The sequence below is a fragment of the Leishmania panamensis genome (assembly GCF_000755165.1).
Source record: "Leishmania panamensis strain MHOM/PA/94/PSC-1 chromosome 32 sequence".
In the NCBI taxonomy this organism is placed as follows: Eukaryota; Euglenozoa; class Kinetoplastea; order Trypanosomatida; family Trypanosomatidae; genus Leishmania; species Leishmania panamensis.
The window spans coordinates 1,504,375-1,525,647 of NC_025879.1; the positions used below are offsets into that span (position 1 = coordinate 1,504,375).

Consider the following 21,273-nt stretch of genomic DNA (forward strand, 5'->3'; position numbering starts at 1 on the left):
GCCTCTCTTTTCACGTTAGTTGTTCACGTGGGTGAAAGAATGGCATGAAGGGAACACGCTGGAGACGACGCGCTGATTTCACTGCTCTAATCACCGTTTGCACATGATGTACATACATGTAGTTTGTGGTGCAGACGCGTGCACGCATCAGCACGGCAAACGATCTGAGCGCCGCCCCTAGACCTTATCCTTCTTGTAGTTGCTTTTCGAGTTGTGAATTTTTTTTTTTGCTGGACTGTCTTGCATCGCCTCCTTATGTGCTTTTCCCCCTTTCTGATGTCGTATACCTTTCATGGCAGAGTCAGTGGGGCTCTGTTGCACTTTTTCTGTGTGTTGCATCCTTTCGTTGCTGGGGTTTGGTTGGCTGGTTGATAGTGCACATACGTGCGCCCGTGTTCTCCTCCTCGGTGCACTTCTTCACTGTTGAGCGACTTTTGCTCTTCTCTTTGCCGGCCCCTTTCTCATCATTTGCGCCCTTCTGTCGTTCTCTTTTTATGCGGCGGGTGCACTTGTGCGCCACTGCTCCAGGGAGGAAGCGGGAGGAGCTCATAGATGGCGTTGTCGCTCTCGTATGCATACTGACTTGCACCCACGTGAGCCACAGCACCAAGCCTCCGCTAGTAAACGAAAAAAAATGTGAACCATGTTAACCGATCACGGAGAGCGCACCCCATTGCTGTAGCTAGTCAATCTCCTGCGCTCATTGTGTTCTTTGTGGGGCATCCACAAACCCTCACGCGCGCCCGGAAGCGCCTCGACGTGCTCTGCGGCGACTGACAACCTACTTAGCAGGCTACTAGCCAGTGCTGTGCCCGCTACCCTCACACTCTAGCGTCCTTTCCCAGACGCCATTCCCCACCTCTATATATGCGCACCACCTTCATGTCTATCCTTACTACCTGCGTTCTCCTACGGCGTTGCGTTTTTTTTTTTTTCAGTTTTCCCTACTTCTTTTCTCAACCCTCATTCCGGCTCCCATGCGTGCTGCACGGAGGTTCTTCTTTGTGTAACCACCAAGTCTTGTCGCCATCTGTTGGCGCACACGTGGCGCATGGAATAGAGGAGCGATTGCTCGCACCTACTCAGATGCCTGCACGCTTCACTTCTAGCGCCCCTCCACCATTTGTACTTGCGGCTAGCAGAGCGCAATCGTGGGTAGATGTCCTCCGAGCGTACTCCAAGTGCTGCGGCTATCTACATGGAGTGTATCACCCCACGCCTGTGGAGCTGAAGCACGGTCTCTCGTACATGCCAGACGCACGGAGTACGTCCTTGTTCTACTATGGTGTCATCAAGACACCAATAACTTCTGTTACTCCGGAGAAGAGTCTCGTCCTTGCGGTACTGAAGCGATACAAGGACTGTGGAAGCGTTGCCGCGCTTCGGCGCGTTATTGAGGAAGATGTGAACAGCTCAACTTTGGAGGGTGCGCGAGCGAAGCTTGCGTTGGCGTCCACTGCTGCACTCTGGGAGGCTGCCCTCGAGACCTTGCTGAGTCACCCACCGCTGATTAAAAGCACACTACAGCGCCGCGTCGTGCTCTCGGCCTTATGCAAGGGCAATCAGTGGCGCCTGGCTCTCGGTGTGTTGTACATGGAGCCCAAAGTTGATCTGCACCCCATCATGGTGCGGCCACTTGTTCGCTGCTTCGGCCGCCTGCAGAATCACCGCTCTGCGTTGCGGCTGACGGCGGCGGCCCTGGCCACAGGAAGCTCGATGAACATAGGGCTTCTCTCAGCGCTTTTACCGACACTTCAGGGGACGGGAAAGTGGCAGCTCGCTCTGCATGCAGCGCAGGAGCTGCACCTACTTTCCGCCACAAGAGCTGAGGCGCGCACCAACCTCTCGATCTACAATCAGCTGGTGGATTGTCTCTACGAAGCTGACGTCTACGCGGCGTTTTCTCTTGACGATGTCGTGCAACAAACGGTAGATCGAATGCGTCCCCGAGCATCAGAGGAGACACGCATGGCGACCAGAGCACCGCAGTTTCGAATGCACTCACCGGTAGAGATCTTTCAGCAGTTCCAGAGTGTGCTTATGGCACTGACGTGCGTATACAGTAAGGCCATGTGTGCGCCTCGGTGGTATTCTCGCGCCATCAGCGGGATTGTAGACAGTGCCCTGAAGGAGAACACAGTGTTAATTGTGCTTGACACAAACGTTTTGCTGCACTTAGTGCAGAAGCAATTACCCCTAGAGCACTTCTATGCATACATGAAGCAACTGTATCCAGATCTTCAACAGTACAGCTTCGCCACTGTTGTGGTGCCCTTCACTACTGTGTCCGAAGCTTACACGTATATCTGGGGCCCGAAAGAGCACTTCCCCCTCAATGTGCGAAAACTGTTATGGTCGCGGGCGGTCAGCCTGCTCCAGCAACCGCATGTGTATGTCTTGTCCCTTGCAGGGGAGTATCCGTGTTCCTCCCTGAACATCATTCCGCGCCTTGCGTATCGGACAATGCCTGACAACGTTGCCGGTGCCTTTCATCAAGATCCTGACCTTCGAATCTTGAGCGTGTGTGCGGCGCTGCAGCATTACTTCCGGATCGCGAAGGTCACTGACAATTTGGGAGGCACAACGATCCCAATGGGTGTGGCCCTCTTCTCGCTACTCAAGTACCATGTTCGGCGCTATTGCAAGACAGTGAAGGGATGCTGCGTGGATCGCTTACTCCTCTGCACCTTGGACAAGCGCATGTCACGCGGTGCTGTTCAGATGGGCATGCGGGTGTTTCCTTGCTTATTTCCTTAGTGTATCTCACCACGGTCTTTTCTGGTACACTTGTCTGCCCCCAGTGCACCTGTGAGGTGGACGTTGACGACTGGTGCGGCCCCGGCGTCTGTCCTGGATGACCCGCTCACTTCTCTTTTTAAATCCATGTTTGTGATTCTCTCTCGCTGCACCGATACATCGCATAAACTGAGTGTCAGTGAGCTGATGCTGCTGCTGCCACCCTTCCCCCCTCTTGGACACCGCCACTGTCTTCACAGCGCCTACCTGGAGGTCTCATCTGTCCTTCTCTCTCCATTTCACACAATAACATCAACGAATGAGACTTTTCAAAGTCGCAATGCGGTGCACTGAGGTGGAGCGAAAACGCTGCGGTGAACCGCTCCCGCAGTGTTTCCGATTTCCGCTACCATTGCATGTGTGCCTCATACACCCTCTACCGGAGAAGAGAGAGTGAGGCGGCACGCATACACGCTTACAGGCGGCTCGCATGGGGCGCGTATTACAGCAAATCGTCGTGTGGCACTCGCTGACTTTTCTCCCAAGAGCCACATCCCACCATTGATGTCGGGCGTCGATTTACCTCTCTCTCCTTCTCAGAGAAAAAGAAAGAGAACGCATGTGTGTTTTTGAGCGTCCTGTGCGTATTCTTTTCCCTCTGCTGCTCTTCTGCTCTCCACCTCTCCTGAGGGTACATGCACTGCTCCACGCCTCCCCTGCTGACCCATCCACTGTCACGCATGCACAAACTCTGAGAACAACAACATACAAAGGTCGTATATCTGTCGCCGCCAGTGCAACTCTTCAGTACCTCTGCAACATCCACATGCTAGTGACACGCTGCACAGCCTGTGTTGCAACGCTTTTATCTTCGGATTGAGCTGCTGAAGTCAGTTGCTGAGAATGTCTGAGATTGAAGATCTGGTGCGGCGCCTTCGCAGCCTGACCGGGTATGTGGTTGCGACTCCTGCACCGGCTCCAACTCCAGCTATTGTTGCCCCAGCAGAGAAGCAAGTCGGTGAGGAGAGTCTTCTTGTCCTACAGCAGTCCCTAAAGCGCCACCCTTGCTTTGCAGTCTTTCACCTCTCACGAGCAGAGGTCAAGTGCGAGCTCCTAAAGCAGCTGGAGGATGCAGTGAAGACACCTCTTGCCATCGGGGATGATGTGCCAGAGGCGGTGACCTGGCGAGTCTTTATCAACAACGCGGCCGAGAAACTGGAGATGGAGCGACTCCATGGGGTCTTCAAGAATGTACGGCAGCGTATCCACGGTGCCAAGGACAAGGTCTTTTGCAGACTTGGCATCGACGACGCTCCTGTACTTGATCAGGTGGGAAACGGGTATGCTTGTCCCTGGAACGTGCTCACAATTCTGGAGAACGGGATTCTCTTCGGAGAGGGCGACTTTGCAGAGCAGGAAAAGGCGCAGTTGGAAGTGCCAAACGCAACGGCGTCTATCCTGCAGAACACGGGGCGAGTGTACGCCAATACGTTTGACACAATGGCATGGCTGCATCTCCTTCACCAGATGATGTCATTCCCGGTATCTTCGGTGCGGACTGTATGGCACGCAGCACTGTACCACTTCCCAACCGCAGGACCCCTCGTTTGCACGTACGCTCGGCTGGAGATGGCCGCGCTCGCGAAGAAGACTCGGTTGGTGGCCTGCTGTAGCGAGACGGACACCAAAGACGTCTACGAGGGCTACCTGCGATTACTGAACGTGTTTTACCGCCATCTCCCCTTGGCGTTTTCCTGTGAGTTGTACTCGCTTTTCTTCTCTTTCGCAGCGGAGTATGTGCAGCCAGACAGCGCATCGCTTGATTTGCTGTACCGTACCTGCCTGCGCCGCGACGTTGGTATGTTACCGCAGAGCACATCGCTATGGGTGCAGTACCTGAACTGGCGCTCTGCATCCTTCCGCGATCACATGCGCCGCCGTGAGTGGCGCAAGCGGATGTACAACCGTATCCTCGCCATCCCTCTTGTCGGACTCGATGCCGTGAAGGATGAGTACGATATGTTTGTGGCCACAGAGTACCGCGGGCGGTTGGCCCCGGACGAGAGAATTGAGCTAGAGAAGCGGCTAGCGCGCGTCAAGACGGAGGCGGACGACCTGTCGCGACTCATGTACTTTTTCTACCCCACAGAATGGGCACCGGCGACCTCTACCCACGTGCAGTTTCCCTATACACTCTATCTGGCACGCCCCCTCACGATCGAAGGCCCAACGGCCTCGCTAAGCTTGAGAGAGTCGGTGCTGTCACGCATTGAGATGGACTTGTGGAGCCTATGGTACACGCTCTTGCAGCGCGTTCACCGGCCGCTATTCCCTGGTGCTGGCGGAGAAGTTCTGCACTACAGTCGATGCCGCAGCTTTATGACCATGATGGCTTGCTTCTTTCCGCACCAGGTGACGCTGTGGATGGAGCTGGTCGACTTTTGCGTTTACCAGCAGCCACTGCTCTCCGACAAAGAGCGCTTTCAGAGCGTCGCGGCAGCGATTGACTTGGCCATTTCGTTTTCTCAGCAAGACGTGTGTGTCCGACTTTTCGTGGCGCAAGTGTACCATACTGACCTCGGCGCAACCGAGATGGCGTTCCGGGAGGTGAAGGAGTCTCTGCTGCAGCTGCACGCGTGGCTGCTACAGTACGTGCGGAGCGATGAGGAGAGGTTGACGGCGAAGGAGGCGCTCAAGAAGCTGCAGCACATCACTGTGCTGGCAGTGAACTACATGCGCATGGGCAATACGCAGGGGGAGCCTGACCATCTCCGGCTAGTAGCGCGCTTTGTGATGCACCACGTCGAGTTTCTCTCGCTTACAATGGCTGCCCTGCGGAAGCTGCTAAAGTCCGGCGCTGTCGAAACGCCGGCGATGTTTCTGCATCCCTTTAACCTCTTCTGCTCCCACTGGATTTTGCTGGAGCTTATCCGCAATCGTGCCGCCAGGAGTGCACTCGTCATTCTCCAGCAGTGGTGCGAGCATCTCAAGGTAATGCTGTTCGCTGGCAAGAACAAGGGATGGAGCTGCGAGGAGTGCGGCGTTGACGAGCTGGTGCTCGACGCCTGCGCCAACCTCCTCACGGCTGATCCGTCGCGCGGCGAGGAGGTGGAGGCGACCCTGGGCGAGCTAGAGGATGTGGCTAGGAGTGATGGACTTCAGTCTCGAAACTTCCTCTACGCTTCGCGTCAGCTGCGCCACCGCTTTTTTCTTCCGTGCAGGCTTCTAGCACAAGACGACACAAGTGATATCATGCTCACCGCGAAGTTGTTACTTCCGCATGCGGCTCCGCACCGCTACGACACCATTCAGTTTTCTTGCCCCTTACCTCAACGCTCGCTGCTTTTGCCGGGTGCCGAGACCGTGACGACGCCATCATTGGAGGACACTACCGCAACCCAGGATGCTCACCGCGACGAGGAGCAAGCTTCTCTTCCTACACCGGTTCATTCAGCACATACATTTCCCGAGGAAACGTTGTGGTCCTCGGTAGTGGGACTCCGCAATTTTAGCGCACCGGCTCGACCAAGATTTGACAAAACCCGCAGAGGGCCGTATTCTTCGCGCTTCTACGACAGGGCGGATGGTGCCAACAAGGAACTACCAGCGGTGCCCACAGCTCCCCCAAGTCGACTCGCCATCGTCTCCGAGGCTGTGCAGCTTCCCACTCTGCTGGACTGCCTCACTTCTGTACGCGCGGGAACGGCAGAGGAGTCAGCTTCAGACGGAAAGTCTGCGACAAAGCTGCCCCCGCTGGAGCAGCTGGAGGAGTTCATCAGGCAATTGCCATCTGTCTACGAGTACAACCCTGATATGGAGGAAGACGGGCAGGATGTGTCCACGGACTGGGTGCTGCTGGCACTACTGAGTTGCGAGTCGTTGTCGTGATACTGGCGCTAACTCATAAGGAGTGGGTGACGACGGCGCATTCATGCATCGAAAGGGCGGACGAAGCAGGTGGTCAAGTGATGGCCCTGTGGAGGCCAGAGAGAGCCTACCAGTGCTCTAGTTTCCGTGTTCTCCTTTGTACACTGGTCAGCCTTAACGACGGCAAGAAGAACGCACAGCCCACCTCAGCAAAAAGGCATTACCACTGGGTACAGCGCCGAGGAAGACGGGCGGCAGAGCACCAGGAGTGCTATTCTCCTTTTGAGGGAACGCGTACAGGGTATTGTCCAGCAGCCTTGTCCTCTCTTCTTCTCGAAGCCCCACTGTCTTCGACTCACGCACTCACTGCGGCACGGCTTCTTTCGTATCCTCCACGTATTTTTGCACCCCCTACTGAATCTACTGTACTCGGGGGGGGGGGGGGGGGAGTGCTCGGCGCCATTCGCAGTGCCAACGGACGCAGACACTTCCTCCCATTTTGGAAGGGTCCACGCGTGTCTGCAAGTGTGTCTCGCGTCTTGTGCTCTCTTCATACCCTGCGCATATGGATTTTTTCTGCACCTTCTCCGCCTCATCATCTTGGCACTTGAGCTGCCACCCTCTCATTTCCTGCGCTTCTCCCTCAGCTGAGCACTTCGTCTGCGTTTTGTACTTGTGCTTTCACTCCCACTCGCACAGCCTCTTCGTCAGGGCAGGTCTGTCAGATTTGGCAAAGGATCCCCTCTCTTCCAGAATACGCTGAAGCGCACCACCCTTACCCTCCCGCAAAACCACCATTGACGCTGCTACTTTTTGCTGTACAACTGCCTTTCCCCAACATTGCCGTGGATCACTCAGGATGCTTCGTCAGGTGTGCCTCCGAAAGGCACCAAAGGTAGAGCTGATTTCTCCCACACCGTCCGCGCCGATTCAGAACTTTGACTTGCAACCGATAGCCGCGTCTCTCCTGTACCGCAGACTGCTGAAGTTATACTTGCGCAAATTCGACACCGATACGAACACGATTGTTCGCGCATGGAAGCAGACCAAGTACGAGTTTTGGGTACACCGCAACGCGTCCAAGGAGGAGGCCGACCTGCTCAACATCAAGGGCCAGCAAGTGCTGGAGGCGATTCGCGCCGGTCTCGTGCCTGTGTACCACAACTCGAAAACAAATCAGATTTACTACAAGTACGACGCAGACACACTCAAAGCGGTGCACAACCACATAGACCCCGTGAGCGCCGAGGAGTTCCTTCGACGCTTCCACGACCGAATGGATTCAAGGGATGTCGAGGAGATACAGGCCACACTAAAGAAGCTCGGACGCTGGACAGGGCCCGACGAGCTCCGCAAGGAGGACCTCTTCCGCGTCAAAACAAAGCGAAAGGTCAAGTGCACTGACCCAGACGAATAAGAAGGACGCTGTTTTCGCGGAAAAAGAGCGGGAGAGTTATGTGTGCGTGGAGGGGTGCATTCTTCTTTGTTTTCATTACATTTTGTGTTACACGCTGACGATGCCACCCACCTCACTGCGAGGTAGCCGGGGTGCAGTACCCCCCCCTCTCCCCGTTCTGTGGCATGATAAAGTCAATTAGCCCCCGCCTCTTTCCCCTACCCGTGCTAAGAGGGGGAAGCCACCTCTGCTGGTGACAGGGCCCAGCACGTACGACGCGCCTAGGTGAGAGCGACTCATCGCCACTGATGTGGGCAATTTTGTCCTGGATGGCGTTGCGTCGGCGAAGCCTCCGACCGTGAACACCGCTGCGCCATCCCCATGATGGGCAAGGTGTCACCGTGAATCGAACAATATGCCACACCCGGTCCTTCGCTGCCTGCTGGTGTGGGGTGCCCGCGCCACCCCGAAGAAGAGGCAGAGGGTGGCGATACACATGACGAGCGCGACTGTGAGGCGACCTGCGGGGCGAGGAGGGGTAGAGTTTAGGACAGAGGTGCTCAGATGTCTGGGTCGGCGTATTGCTGTAGCGCGTGTCTCGATGGCTGCTTCGCCCCATGTCATGGGCCCTGTGGCGGGCACGGGAAGAGTTCAGATGAGATTGTGTTCTATGATGTAGCATGCAAACCATGAAAGGCAAAAGGGAAGGCTTTCTTTCAGTGCTTTGCTGTGGTGTGCTCTTGAGGTTTGCACGTCGCTCTCTCTCTCTCTTTGTGTAATTTTCGAGGCATTTGTGGCGCTTTTGTGTAGGCTGCCTGCACTTCAGGAAAAGCAATAGGAGTACAGCAGTGCGAGCAATAAAAGGGCACTTCATGTGCGCCTTGCACCCCCAAAACAGTGAGGAAGACCACACTTCGTTTGTTGTGTGCCCTTTTCAAGACATATAAACGCACATACACTTGTGTGGTGGGAACATGCGTGCGCTTTGGGAGCTCCTCCGACATGAAGGACTTCTCTGTGGTGATTGTTTGCCTATGTGTGTATGGATAGCGGTTCAACACACCTTTCACGTTTCTCCCTAGCACCACTGGTGATCCTCGTCCCGTTAATATCTCTGTCTTTCTTTCCCCTCCTCTTGATGTTTAGCAGGCAACTCGAATGTACTGCACCACACCCTTGGGCCGGCCTCTTTTGCGGACTGTGCGCTTCACCCGTTCACGCTCTACACAACCCCCACCCCTGGTATGTCTGTTGTGTTTTTTGTGTTCACTTACGCTTTTCTCTTATTACGGCTTACTATTCGGTAACTGCGTTTCGCTTTGCCGCAAGTAATGGAGCCGCGCAAGAACACTTCGGTATTCTTGACCAGCCTCGTCTTCTATGATGAGCGAGGGCAGGATACCCAGGAGGAGAGGGATGACTCCGTCGGCTTTCTTGTTCCATTCCGTGTTCCCCCGATGCCGCGTTCCATCACTACACATCGCTATGCGTCACTGAATCTTCTGCCGAGGGGCAGAAGTGGCAACTCTCGCACGTTAATGAGCTGGGAAAAGCAGATGATCCTCGCACGACTTGAGAAAAATGCCCCTCTCGACACAGAGGCCTTTCAGCGACGTTTGTCAAGTACGAAAAGACGAAACGGTCGCCAGTGCATTCGCCAGGTGCTCGATAGGGCGGAGGAGGCGAAGCAGGCGTCGATAGTGGCGAGAGAGACGGCCTTTCTGCAGATAGAGGAGCGGCGAAAGTGTATCTTCTACAAGCATCAACATTTAGTGGAGATCAAGCGACGTGAGGAATCCCTGGATCGGGCGATAAGGTGGTCTACCATCGTCGTCTGTCATGTCTTCCTGGCAGCCCTCATGCAGGAACGGCGGGTACAGGAGGCGATGAACACTCTTAGCTTCTTAATGGCACCAATGGTTCGGCGTTTTCTCGGGCTGCGTGCGAGGTGCAGGGAGACAGAACAGCTGACGCGCAGCCACCTTAGCGATATCCCATTCCCCTACCCACATATCATTCAGAGCATGAGCGGCACGTTCTTTGAGGGCTGGCCCTCGGTGCTGCTGGAGAAGTTAGTGGAGAAGGTGAAACCGTGCTACCTGCGTAAGGGAAGCTATCTGATGCATGAGGGTGATGTGGGTCGTGTTATGTACATGGTCACCCTGGGGGCCGTATCAATTGTGCTTCGCAAAAAGGGGCCCGACAAGCGCCGTACAAAGGACAATTCGATCGGCGTCCTACAGATCCAGGCACCGTGCTACGCAGGCGAGTTCGCGCTAGTGTGCAAAGAGCCGCGTTCCGCATCCATCATCTGCGAGACGGACATCGGTTACTGGGCTGTCTCGCCGGAGGACTACGAGGACGTGGTGAAGTACCTAAGTCCGGCGGTAGCCAGCAAGCAACGGGAGGCCACAGATGTGCGTCGTCGCCAGAACCTCCAACGCTTTTTTCCGCTGCACGTGGCTTTCCTGCGCAACTTCCCGTACTTTGCACAATTTAGCGACAACAGCCTTTTGCGGTTGATCGACAGCGTCGAACCGATTGTCTTGCACGACGGGGACTACCTCTTTCGCGAGGGCGAGATGAACTCCTCAACCTACTTTGTGCAAGATGGAGTGGCAGTCCTGCGCGATCACGACGGCACTCAGCGAAAGGTCTTGAAGGGAAGCTGTATTGGTGTTTTCGAGTGCTCCTGCGGCGTCAACGAGCCGAAGCGCAGCTCCATTGTGAGCGTCGACTACTGTGACATATGGCGTCTGAGTCGGGAGCCGCTCATCGAGATAGGCATGAGCGAGCCAGCAGCACTTCTGCACTGCCGTAGTGCGGCCAAGAGGGACCGGGCATCAGAGATGCACAAGGACAAGGTGGCGCTGCAATTCTTCCGGAAAGACCCGTACATGTCCTTCTGCTGCCCTGGCTCCACACTCGCCAACCTTTTTGAGGCGAGCACCCCGACCGTCTTCCTCAACGGTGAGCGCCTCGCGCTCATGGGGAAAACTTTGAATGCCGTGACAGTGGTCATGAGCGGTGTGCTCGACATTACCATGTCGAGGAACGCAGAGCATACAACTGTCAGGGTGCATGTGGCACCTAACGCCGTCAGCAATGCAACTCTTCGAAGTGCCAGCGCCCCATTCCGCGGTCTGAGTCGCGTCATTGGGGCATACGAGTTTGCCTCGTCGCTCTCTCAATATGTGTGCACTGTGACGAGTGTTGGGTTGACAGAGGCCTTCGTCATCGAGCGGGCACAGCTGGACACAAAGGTTCCTGTTGCCCTCCGTGGTATGATACACGACACTGTCAGCAGCAGGGAGTGTGTAAGTCGCGCTTACAAACTGGAGAATGCGGGCTTGCTGTACAACGACGAAGCCTTGAGTTTCGTACGGCTTTACAGAGAACTGCGAAACGCCGAGCGTGAAACGCGTAAGTGAGAATGTACATAGTTGCCATCTGGGACCCGTACCGGACTTCAGTCTGCAAGTGAGCGAGAGCGTGATGGCCCTTTGCGCTCGTTACATCTGCTCTTGTTCTTCTGTCTTTTGGTTTCTCCTTTACCCTTATTGGATCACTGCCGTTATGTGTAGTGCTGGTGCGTGCCACTAAACGCTCCTACACTCTCCATTCATTTAGTCGCCGCTTTTTTTTCGTTCCTATTCGATTCTTTTCCCCTCGCTCCCCTTCGCTCCTTCTCTCGATGTCATGCACGGCAGACGAAGCTTCTACTCGGATGCAAGAGGATGCCATTCCTCTTTTGCTTCTCTTTCTTGGTGCTGCACTTGCTCTCCACGGTCTGGTCACCGCAGTATGTGTAAGTTGTCATTGTCGATTGAGGTGGTCGTGCACGCTGTGCACAACTATGGGTAGACGCTTGTGCTTACTGGATTACTTAGAAATCGATGTGTTGTTCTCTTCCTTTGCTGCCTTTCTTCATTTCGGCAGCTCATTTTTGGTTGATCTGTTTTCACTGCTCCTTTGTGTGGCCTCTGCAGTTTAAGAGCTGCGCTCTCAATTCTACCCACAACAATGCACCCTAACGAGCACCAGTAATCCGTGTAGCGCTCAAGGATTCACCGTGAATGGAGATAGGTAGTAGTACCTCTTAGATCATGGTGAACGCCGATGTGGGCCACATGGTTCTCCTTGGTGATGATGTTCATCGCTCAGTACCCGACTCTTCCCACCTTACCGATCATCCACATCCATTGGGGTACGAACAGCTAGTGTAACGGAGGTGGACGCTGTGATTTGGCCACGGATGCTTCATTGTGCGCGCACGCCCGACGCACGCGTGATGACTCTGTCCGTTTCGCAGTGCGACTCACCTCTCTCCACGGAATGTCTCACTCCTAACCTCTGGGTGCATAAGGCAAGCCCTTCCCAACGAGCAAACACCCTCTTCCTCTCTCTCTCTATGTCTGACACACAAAAAGCCGCCTTGCCTCGCTAAGGCACTCAACGTTGCCGTCTCTTCATTGTTTCTTTTTTTTTTTCGTATTAGATGGACTGTGTCACGTCACGTGCAGCTGTCGGTGCCATCTATGCTGACGACAAGCCGACGCGCCGCGCTGTTTCCATCAGTTCCGTGGACTCAGAACCCCTTGTGCGAGCGGCCTCTGCGCGGTCTGTCGCCTCCTCTGCCTCAAATGATGGCGAATTCAGAGCACGGCGCGGCTGGCTTGTCCCCGATGGCGATGACGTACCACTAGACGACAACACGATGGCTTGTGCAGCCCTTGTGCTCCCTCTCAGTCAGATTTCTGAGGCCCCAGTTGCGTTGGTCAGCACCACCTCTGCGGTGAGCCGCTCGTGTGTCGCAGAAGCCATTCCTGAGACACTCACGATGGACGTCGGAACGCGGCTGTGCCTCACAGACGGCACGCTTGTCGGCTATGTTTCCTCCGTCTTCGGGCCGGTCAAGCAAGCCTTCTACGTGGTAAAGTCGACGCGTGAAGACTTTAGTGAGCTGATAGGGGCTCATCGCCTCGCGGAAGGAGTTGTGCTGCACTACGACCTTCTCCACCAAGAAATCATGTACGACCCCTTTGAGCAGTGCGACGTCGCCAAAGGCACAGATGCCAGCTACATCAACGATGAGGAGCTCCCCGAGCACGTCCGTCCCGACTTTTCCGATGACGAGAAGGAGACTGAGTGGAAGCGCCAAAAGCGGCACCGCGGCTGCGATAACGAAAGCATGAGCTCCGACGAGTCGAAGGAAGAGATCGAGTGGTCAAAGTTGCAGCTCGATGACGATGCCGTGGCGCATGGCGGTTCACATGTGGTGGTGCCACAGTGGATTCAAAGTGCGCCACGATGAACTGGGCACGGAAAACGAAGTGATAGCGGAGTATGTAAGGCCGTGTAATGACACTGCCAGATTTCTCGCATGTGGTGCCGTGCACGATAACAACACGCACTCCCTCAATACTGATCTCATTTTTTTTTTTTCACTTCGCACTTCGGCTCACCAAAACACGGATGTGGCGCGCTTTCGCTTGCTGAAAGGTGTGCTTTCCTTGGTGCGCGGGTGAGACACTCCAACGGCCTTGCTGCGTGCACACACGGACGTGTGTGACCAGGCGTCGCCGCTCTTCGTGAGGCATCGGACACACAAGTCCATAGCTTCTCACTCTTCGCCCCTGCTTTCTTCTCTGGATGGATCCCTCTCGCGTCCAAAATGGGGGAGACAATCAAGGAGGATGTTCTATAAGGGTACATAGCCCGCCTCTTTTCTGTTCTATTCTTCTTTGGTTGTTGCGGTAATCACGTGTGGACTAACTGACCTCTACTCCTGTATGGTAGCGCTCACTCGTTTCCCACCATAATCGTGCGAACGAGAGGAAAAGGAGTACTTTTCGTATCAGCATCTGCGCATCGTGCTATGCTGCTTGATTATGAGTGTGGGGGGAGCCAATGTAAGTGACAGTTGCTTTATCTTCGTACCTGTCCGATACTGGGAGAGGAGAGAACGACAAATTGCCCCTACGAAGTGTGCACGACCTGCATTACATCAGTGCTGATTCACCAATGACCGCTGTGCCACGCGGACGCACGCACCCCTGTCAATGACGCGCAGATTCAGGAGACTGTGGAATGCCCGTGCTTTCACAGCCACAGCGGGGCCGTTTCACTTGGCTACGAAGATGCGAACCTAGCAGATCAGACAGGCCTCGAAAAAGTCCTCGAGGAGGAGATTGAAGTGGAAAGCTCCGGAGGCCACAACTGCCGCTCTGAAACAGGTTTGGCGATCCACTAACGCAAGACCTTCCCTCAGGTACAGGCAACAAAAGCTGCTATGGCGTGTATCACGTCTCTGTACAACAACCTGTAGATGATAAAGAAAAAAGTGATTCATGAGAGAACCAAGAACTGTTGGTAAGACTTTACCTTGGAGTGCACCGGTGTAAATGATGGGCATCTCCTAAACCACCCGCGCAGCGTCGTCTGTATATTTGTGAGCCTGTAGGGGTAGTATGGCCTTTCCCCAGCACCACAATGGAGCATACAGGCGGGATTACCGTGCAGGCAGTCGCCAAACAACAACAAAAAACATTAGGGGCTGACCTGTCTTGGGGCCGCTTCGCAAGGGAACGGCGTACGCAAGGAAAAAGGGTGTGACTACTGTAGGTACATGGTGACACCGCTGACGAACTGGGCCCCCGAGCTCATAGAGGACTCACCTAAAATATTGAAGGTTCTCTGCTCGTACTCTATATGACGCCACCGCTGCCTTTCTGCCGAAGCCGAGCGTACATAGCCTTCATTCACGAACTCCAGCTGCCTGGTCAGTCGTGCCGGAGATCTTCAGACAAATGCACAATGCGGGAGATCAAATACATTCTGTCCGGGAACGTTACAAACAATGCACTAGGCAGTTTCGATTGACCTGCAGATAGCCATCGGTGACCACAGTGTGTCCACAGAGTGGAATGTCAGGTCTTGGTTACTCGGTCATCAGAATGTTTGGTGAGTAGCTGAGGCGGCGTGCGATCGGTGAGGAGTGCCGACGGGCAGTGGGCAGCGCTGCATGCTGCCATCCGCCAAGGTCTGCACCTCAAAATTTACAGGTACAGTTGGTGGCCATGTTAGAGGGTTTCACCGCTCTAGACGTGACTCTATCCAGTAAAAACGTTTAACAGCTTCGCTTGCGCCTTCACCTCTGCTAAGACTCCACCAATCGTTGCCGATTTAGGATGGCCAATATGATGGTAGACAGTGGACGTGATAGGCTTGCGCTCCAGAAGTGACGTAGTCGCTTCTGATATAGCTCATCAAGAAAAAACTGAACAAGAAAAATATGCGGCTGGCATAGCTGTTGACAGAGGTGGTATATACGACCTTGTCTTGCAAACGCTCGTGTCGAGGTGTATTTGTGTTACATAATGTGCTCGTACTCCCCTCAGCAGCGACTCTTCACTCCTCTGTCGCTAGGCTTCTGAAGGCAATGATCTCTATGCACTGTTCACCCTGTTCTTACTGCTGCTCACGTATAACCATACACAAAGAAAAAACATCAGCCACGACAGGAGAAGCTGCTTCACCGACCGCACTTCCTTGCAGTGGAGAATGCGTGATACTTATCTGGGCCGCTGCCCACTTGACCGTGGGACCTGCCTAGACGTACTGTTACCTTCTCCCATCGCTATGTTGGTCCGTGTGTGTGTGTGACGTAACCTGCCACTAGAGAAGGACCCTGTTGCCGTCCGGAAAAGCCCATACTGCATTTGGGCATCAAGACCTCTTTTTACTACGAGCAAGTCCACCAAGAGGCGCATACAACCACCATTCCCCTATCACCGTAGCACTACAGCTACCTGAAGGAACCCCGCCGACAAACACTCTTTGGCATTGCTCCACCGCGCTAGATTTCCACTGCGTAGTGCAGGGCAGGCCCAGGATCACACTTAACAGCGCCGCACCGCAGCAAGAGCAGAAGCTAGTAGGTCACCGCGCATAGGGGTCGAGTCGTCGGCTCGGCTCGCAGTGGGTTGGTGCGAATATGGGTAGGATTGCAAGTGTCTGCGATACAGCGCCAGTCTAGCCTGCCCCCCGACCCCAAGATTCTTCACAACCCGCCCCTGGGAAAGGCTACTGTCCAACTCTTCGCCTCCTCCACGGAACGTGGTCTTTGATACCGTGCACTACGGCGGCGAAGCATCACAGGAAAAGCACGTCATCTACACGCCCCCAAACGCCAGAAGACTGAGCACATCTTTTCGAGTCTTCACTATTACTCACCCGTCCTCCGGCATTCACAATGCAGTCCGAGTTGCTGCTAGGCAACTCTTTCAACCAGCAGGGCTACTCTTCCAGATGGGTTTCGCGCGTCAGCGATGCGCTTGTCCGCCGTGCTTACGTTGTGCACAGTGGGCTGAGCGTGGGTGCGCTATGCAGTGACTGACGGAGGTACGGCGAGGTCCAAAGCTCTGCGGATGTCCTATACTGGGCTGAGTTCATGGACCATTCGTTGTTACCCTGATGCCAGGCTCAAGCGACTGCCGTGAAGGTGAGCAATACGGTTTCTTATCCGAGTATGCTGAGTCTCTGCGAGCCTTTGTTGAAGCTGTTTTATCACCAGCGAATACCAAAAAAGGCAGTGTATAGTTTCTCACGCTACCTTCCCTGCACCAAGACGTCTGGAAATGCGTCAAGTTCCCCCATCGGAAGAGATACGATACAGCTGCGCGACTCTATCGACGGGCTACAGTCGAAGTTTTGCCCCACCTTAACACACAGCACCCACTGCGTGTCTTTGCAGGGCATCGACAAACATCGACTTTACAGTGTTCCGTAGACCACCGAGTCCGAAGTGAATGTTCATCGTCCACAACTTTCGCGGACATCACTAGTTTGTGAATGATGCTCTTCCACCTCCATGCCATTGGTGGTCATCTTTCCAGCTCCACCTTGCTAAGCTCTGTGCGCAGCTCCCGAGGCATTGCTAGGCGGCTGCAGAATGATGAAGAGGTCTGGCCACTGCCTGACTGTCACAAAATGGTGTCGAAGCACAACGTTGGCCAGGAATGGTCTAGCAAGTGCGAGCTCGCATGCGTCTTATGGCCCTGGTGCACGTGACTATTTTATGAAGAAGGCTAGTTTTTTTCTTGCACTTCACTGCTTGATGGTGTGGAAGGCATGTCACTTCATCCGTCGCGACAAAAGAGTGCCGCCTGCCGCTCCCTCGGTGATGAGCCGCACAGCGAAACGCTATGGAGTTGTATCGCTTTTCAGTGGAGGCATCCGAATACCATTTGCCTCATGCTTCTGCTAGGAGATCTTCTTCAGTTCCTGACACCTACGTAAATGGCGGCATCCTGGTGCCGTATGTTTCGTATGGGCTTTTCTGTTTGTTTTCAAAGTGTCTGTAGAGTGAATGAGGACTGTGAGAGGCATTGGCTTTCAAAGGCAATGCGGCACGGGCCTTGTACGCTGCTGCTTCTGCTTGTCATGTCTAGTACAATAGGACCCGTCTATCCCCGTACAGTGACCCTGTCACTTTGAGTGAGTCAAGTGACTCTCAGTCCGCACGGCACTCATCAAATGCATCCCTCGCTGCATAGTACCGAGACTTCTGCATTGCCTTTCAGCTCCTCCCTGCGTATCGCCTCACGAAGTGAAGCGATACAGTAACAAGCAGACGCGTGTTCTACCTGTACTTTTTATCCTTATCCCCGCTTTGTCCCCTTACCAACGAACGCGTTGCTCTATCGATCACATCAGTATTCTTGCTCGCTGTAGGTGAGCGTACACAACTATCACTACATCCTCTATGGTAGCAGTTTGTGCGCCTCGTGAGCCTTTGATGTGGCTCCTAACTAGCCACCATACCGCAACTCGGTGAGACATACTTGCACATGCCGACACCCATTACTTTAGCTCGACAGACCCTGCTAGGCTGACTCTCGACGCACTCGTCACTGAGAAGATTATCATACAGGATGGCGAAAAATGCTGCCGCGCAGGCGATGTGGAGCCGCCGCCCCTTTGTCACTTACAGAACACGGAGTCTTTTCCTGACTAGTCTTTTCTTATTTATGGCTCTAGGCGCGGTACTTCTTTTCGTCTTCAGTGAACCTATGACCACGCTGCTAGCAACTCCGAATGCTGAGCTACCTAGTGACAAAATGAGCACTAACGTAACTCAAATGACAAATTCTGGCAGCAACTCGTCATTGTTGCATACCACACCAATATCCTACAACACAGCTGAGCTCTCCACTCTATGGCCTGAGCCTACGAGCACTCATGGCGCTGGAGAGGACGGTCTGCCTCGTGAGGGCGAGACAATAAAGCCAGCAATGCACAACGATTCACCGGAGATGAATCCGTGGAAAAAGATGCGCTTACCGACAGACTGGACGGTGTGCATTCGACGGAACCTGCAGTTGGACGACCACGGGCGGCCATTGTACGCGGTGGAGGCTATGGAGGACGCGATCCCGCTGCTGATCACCCCACTGACAGGCGATGTGGAGTTCTTCCCGTTCTTTGTGTGCTCCATAGACGTCCCCGTGCGGTACCATTACGTGATTCAGAACGAGCGCAACTCGGAGACGACTGCGGTCATTGACAGGCTGCAGCGCCTCTTCGGTGAAAGCGGGCGACTACTCATTGTGCGGAACAGGTACAACCGCGGGTACTCTGGGAGCATGAACCAAGGATTCGAGTGGGCGCTGAAGGAGCGGACGGAAGAGGAAGTGCCGTGGGTATTTGCGTGTGGCGTTGACGTGATCTTTGAGCGTGGTTTGCTTGCGGCAATGGTACAAGTTGTGCAGGACAACACGCGCGGTGACGCTGCCATGCTCGCTACACTGCGCGCGGAGGTGGAGTTAGAGGAGCGGCTGGTGCGTGAGGGCAACTACTCGTACTACGAGCGGTGGGTGCCGCGCGGGCGTCCGCTGAAGGTGCTGCGGAGCGGGTACCCCGGCGTACCGCTGAACGTCCGGACTGCGCCGCTGATGCCGGACCGCATTCGGTACATGGTTGGGGATGAGAACCGCAGGAGCGGAATTGTGACTGAAGCTGAGCTGAAAGGGCGGTTCTTTGGGAATTACGTGGCAACTGTGACTCCTGTGCCATTTGCGCTGGGGACAATTGCGGTAACACGGCTAGCGCTTTCGGCCGTTGGATACTTTGACGAGAACTACTTCCCCGCATACATGGACGACATCGACTGGCGGTGGCGGCACTTCGCATATGGGTTCAAAACTCTTTATGCGCAGCTCAACGACCCAGTGATCCGCTGGCACCATTACAATGCTGCGAATCTTCGTGGCAGTCCCTTCCAAGATCAGTACTTGAAGAAGTACGACACTGAGGCCAACAACAGCCGCGTCGCGTTCTTGCAGTATATTGCACGCTCCAAGCGCCAGTACGATAAGCTCAAATTTGGCCCACGTGACCTGACTGGTGTATGGCATGAGTCTGTTCAGGAGGGTGAGTACAAGTACACGTACTTCAACATATCGCGCTACCCTGCGGACACATGGGTGCTCGACGAGAGAGCGCGCCAGTGCATGTTTCGGCACACCTACAGCTACGAGACGCAGTCATGGCAAAGGCCGAAAAACTGCGCGTACATGCCGCGGACGCTGGAGGAGAGTGGCATCCTTGGCGTACACCAGCTGGAGGCCTACAAGATGATGGTCAATAAAAGCAAGATTGAGTACAGATGACCGCTGAAGGTGAGCACCAAAACAAGTATACAGTAGAACACGCCAGCTGGAGTTGTGTACTGCTGATCCATCGTGTAGGTTCTTCATCTGATCTCCTACGTTTCATGTGCCCTCATACGCGAACAACGTCGTACACCTCAGCGGTGTATCAGGGTCCAGTACTCAATCCGTGTGGAGAAGGCACGTCGCCTCCTTCCCCTACCCGTGCTAAGAGGGGGAAGCCACCTCTGCTGGTGACAGGGCCCAGCACGTACGACGCGCCTAGGTGAGAGCGACTCATCGCCACTGATGTGGGCAATTTTGTCCTGGATGGCGTTGCGTCGGCGAAGCCTCCGACCGTGAACACCGCTGCGCCATCCCCATGATGGGCAAGGTGTCACCGTGAATCGAACAATATGCCACACCCGGTCCTTCGCTGCCTGCTGGTGTGGGGTGCCCGCGCCACCCCGAAGAAGAGGCAGAGGGTGGCGATACACATGACGAGCGCGACTGTGAGGCGACCTGCGGGGCGAGGAGGGGTAGAGTTTAGGACAGAGGTGCTCAGATGTCTGGGTCGGCGTATTGCTGTAGCGCGTGTCTCGATGGCTGCTTCGCCCCATGCCATGGGCCCTGTGGCGGACACGGGAAGAGTGTGGACTACATCCCGCATAGCAGATTGGGCACGTTGGAAACAGAGCACTTCACTTCGCCCTCCCCTTCATCAGCCTCTCCAGGGCGGCCTCTGTCTTTGACTTCACCACCTTTGGATTAATGTCGTTATTTGGTGGCTGTAAGGAGGAGGAAAGCGATGGCGCGTGTCTCTCTCTCCCTCTTCCACTCGTCCCTTCGCCAGCCTTTCTTCCAGCTGTTTACGCCTCCGAACACTTCTCTCCTCTCTACGAGAGAAGGCGAAATCACCACCTGTGTGAGGGCGACAAGCTTCGCAGCGAATGAGAGAGCCCCATAGCGATCTGCAGCAGCAAGGGGCAGCAACTGCGGGTGCTTCCTGATGGCTATTCTTTCTCGCCTCAGCCCAGGCCTCACTGTGGACAAGAGAGAGAAGTTGCATGTGTGCAGATGCGGCTGCTGACATTTTTGTGTTGTATTTTTTTTGTTACATTTGGAAGGGCGTAGTGGCCAACATGGTAGGCACGTGCGTCTAACTCAGCCATCTCTCTTTCCCGTCTTCTCGCTCTTCCTGTCGTTATCCACAGTAGAGTATGTCCTGTATCCCACGGCGCCCACATATGTGCGTGGGTGGTGTGCGTGAGCGACTTGCTGCGGTGTTTATGCACCTCAGCGGCTGTTTGATGACAATTGTACCGTTGCCGGATGACCGCAATGAGGATTTGATGAAAAATGAGGAGAGGGAAGCAGGGCTCCCAACTGATGTAGACAATGGCGGTGTTGTGTGGGTATGTGTGGTGGCAGCTCTGATGGCTTGTGCTCTGCACCGCGGTTCCGTTGCTTTCCTTTCGTTTTCCGGTTTTACTTTTCTTTCCGTTAACGCATAAGAGGTATCTGCAGTGATGATACCCGTAAAGGAACTTTCACCACGCCCCTCCCCAAAGAAGAGAGGAGGATGTGCACATACCACCAAGCGATTCATTTAGTCTGCTGCAG

General features: G+C 54.7%; 6 protein-coding genes across 6 annotated transcripts, besides 3 other annotated features; all 6 read left to right on the forward strand.

Annotated features, from left to right (window-relative positions):
* Positions 1-1,086: 1,086 nt before the first annotated feature.
* On the forward strand, positions 1,087-2,757 carry LPMP_324070 (hypothetical protein; the record flags this gene model as incomplete). Its single annotated transcript, XM_010703786.1, has 1 exon — positions 1,087-2,757. The coding sequence occupies one exon, from the start codon at positions 1,087-1,089 to the stop codon at positions 2,755-2,757; it is 1,671 nt and encodes a 556-aa protein (XP_010702088.1).
* Positions 2,758-3,639: 882 nt separating this feature from the next.
* On the forward strand, positions 3,640-6,624 carry LPMP_324080 (hypothetical protein; the record flags this gene model as incomplete). The annotated part of the gene is made up of 1 exon (XM_010703787.1): positions 3,640-6,624. One exon carries the CDS (start codon positions 3,640-3,642, stop codon positions 6,622-6,624), a length of 2,985 nt encoding a protein of 994 aa, XP_010702089.1.
* Positions 6,625-7,462: 838 nt separating this feature from the next.
* On the forward strand, positions 7,463-8,020 carry LPMP_324090 (hypothetical protein; the record flags this gene model as incomplete). The annotated part of the gene is made up of 1 exon (XM_010703788.1): positions 7,463-8,020. One exon carries the CDS (start codon positions 7,463-7,465, stop codon positions 8,018-8,020), a length of 558 nt encoding a protein of 185 aa, XP_010702090.1.
* Positions 8,021-8,128: 108 nt separating this feature from the next.
* Positions 8,129-8,682: a repeat region.
* Positions 8,683-9,330: 648 nt separating this feature from the next.
* On the forward strand, positions 9,331-11,430 carry CARP1 (cAMP response protein, putative; the record flags this gene model as incomplete). The annotated part of the gene is made up of 1 exon (XM_010703789.1): positions 9,331-11,430. One exon carries the CDS (start codon positions 9,331-9,333, stop codon positions 11,428-11,430), a length of 2,100 nt encoding a protein of 699 aa, XP_010702091.1.
* Positions 11,431-12,716: 1,286 nt separating this feature from the next.
* On the forward strand, positions 12,717-13,313 carry LPMP_324110 (hypothetical protein; the record flags this gene model as incomplete). The annotated part of the gene is made up of 1 exon (XM_010703790.1): positions 12,717-13,313. The coding sequence occupies one exon, from the start codon at positions 12,717-12,719 to the stop codon at positions 13,311-13,313; it is 597 nt and encodes a 198-aa protein (XP_010702092.1).
* A 2,432-nt stretch (positions 13,314-15,745) lies between these two features.
* Positions 15,746-16,109: a repeat region.
* Positions 16,110-17,934: 1,825 nt separating this feature from the next.
* LPG1G (GIPL galf transferase, putative) lies at positions 17,935-19,671 on the forward strand (the record flags this gene model as incomplete). The annotated part of the gene is made up of 1 exon (XM_010703791.1): positions 17,935-19,671. The coding sequence occupies one exon, from the start codon at positions 17,935-17,937 to the stop codon at positions 19,669-19,671; it is 1,737 nt and encodes a 578-aa protein (XP_010702093.1).
* A 132-nt stretch (positions 19,672-19,803) lies between these two features.
* Positions 19,804-20,338: a repeat region.
* Positions 20,339-21,273: the final 935 nt, after the last annotated feature.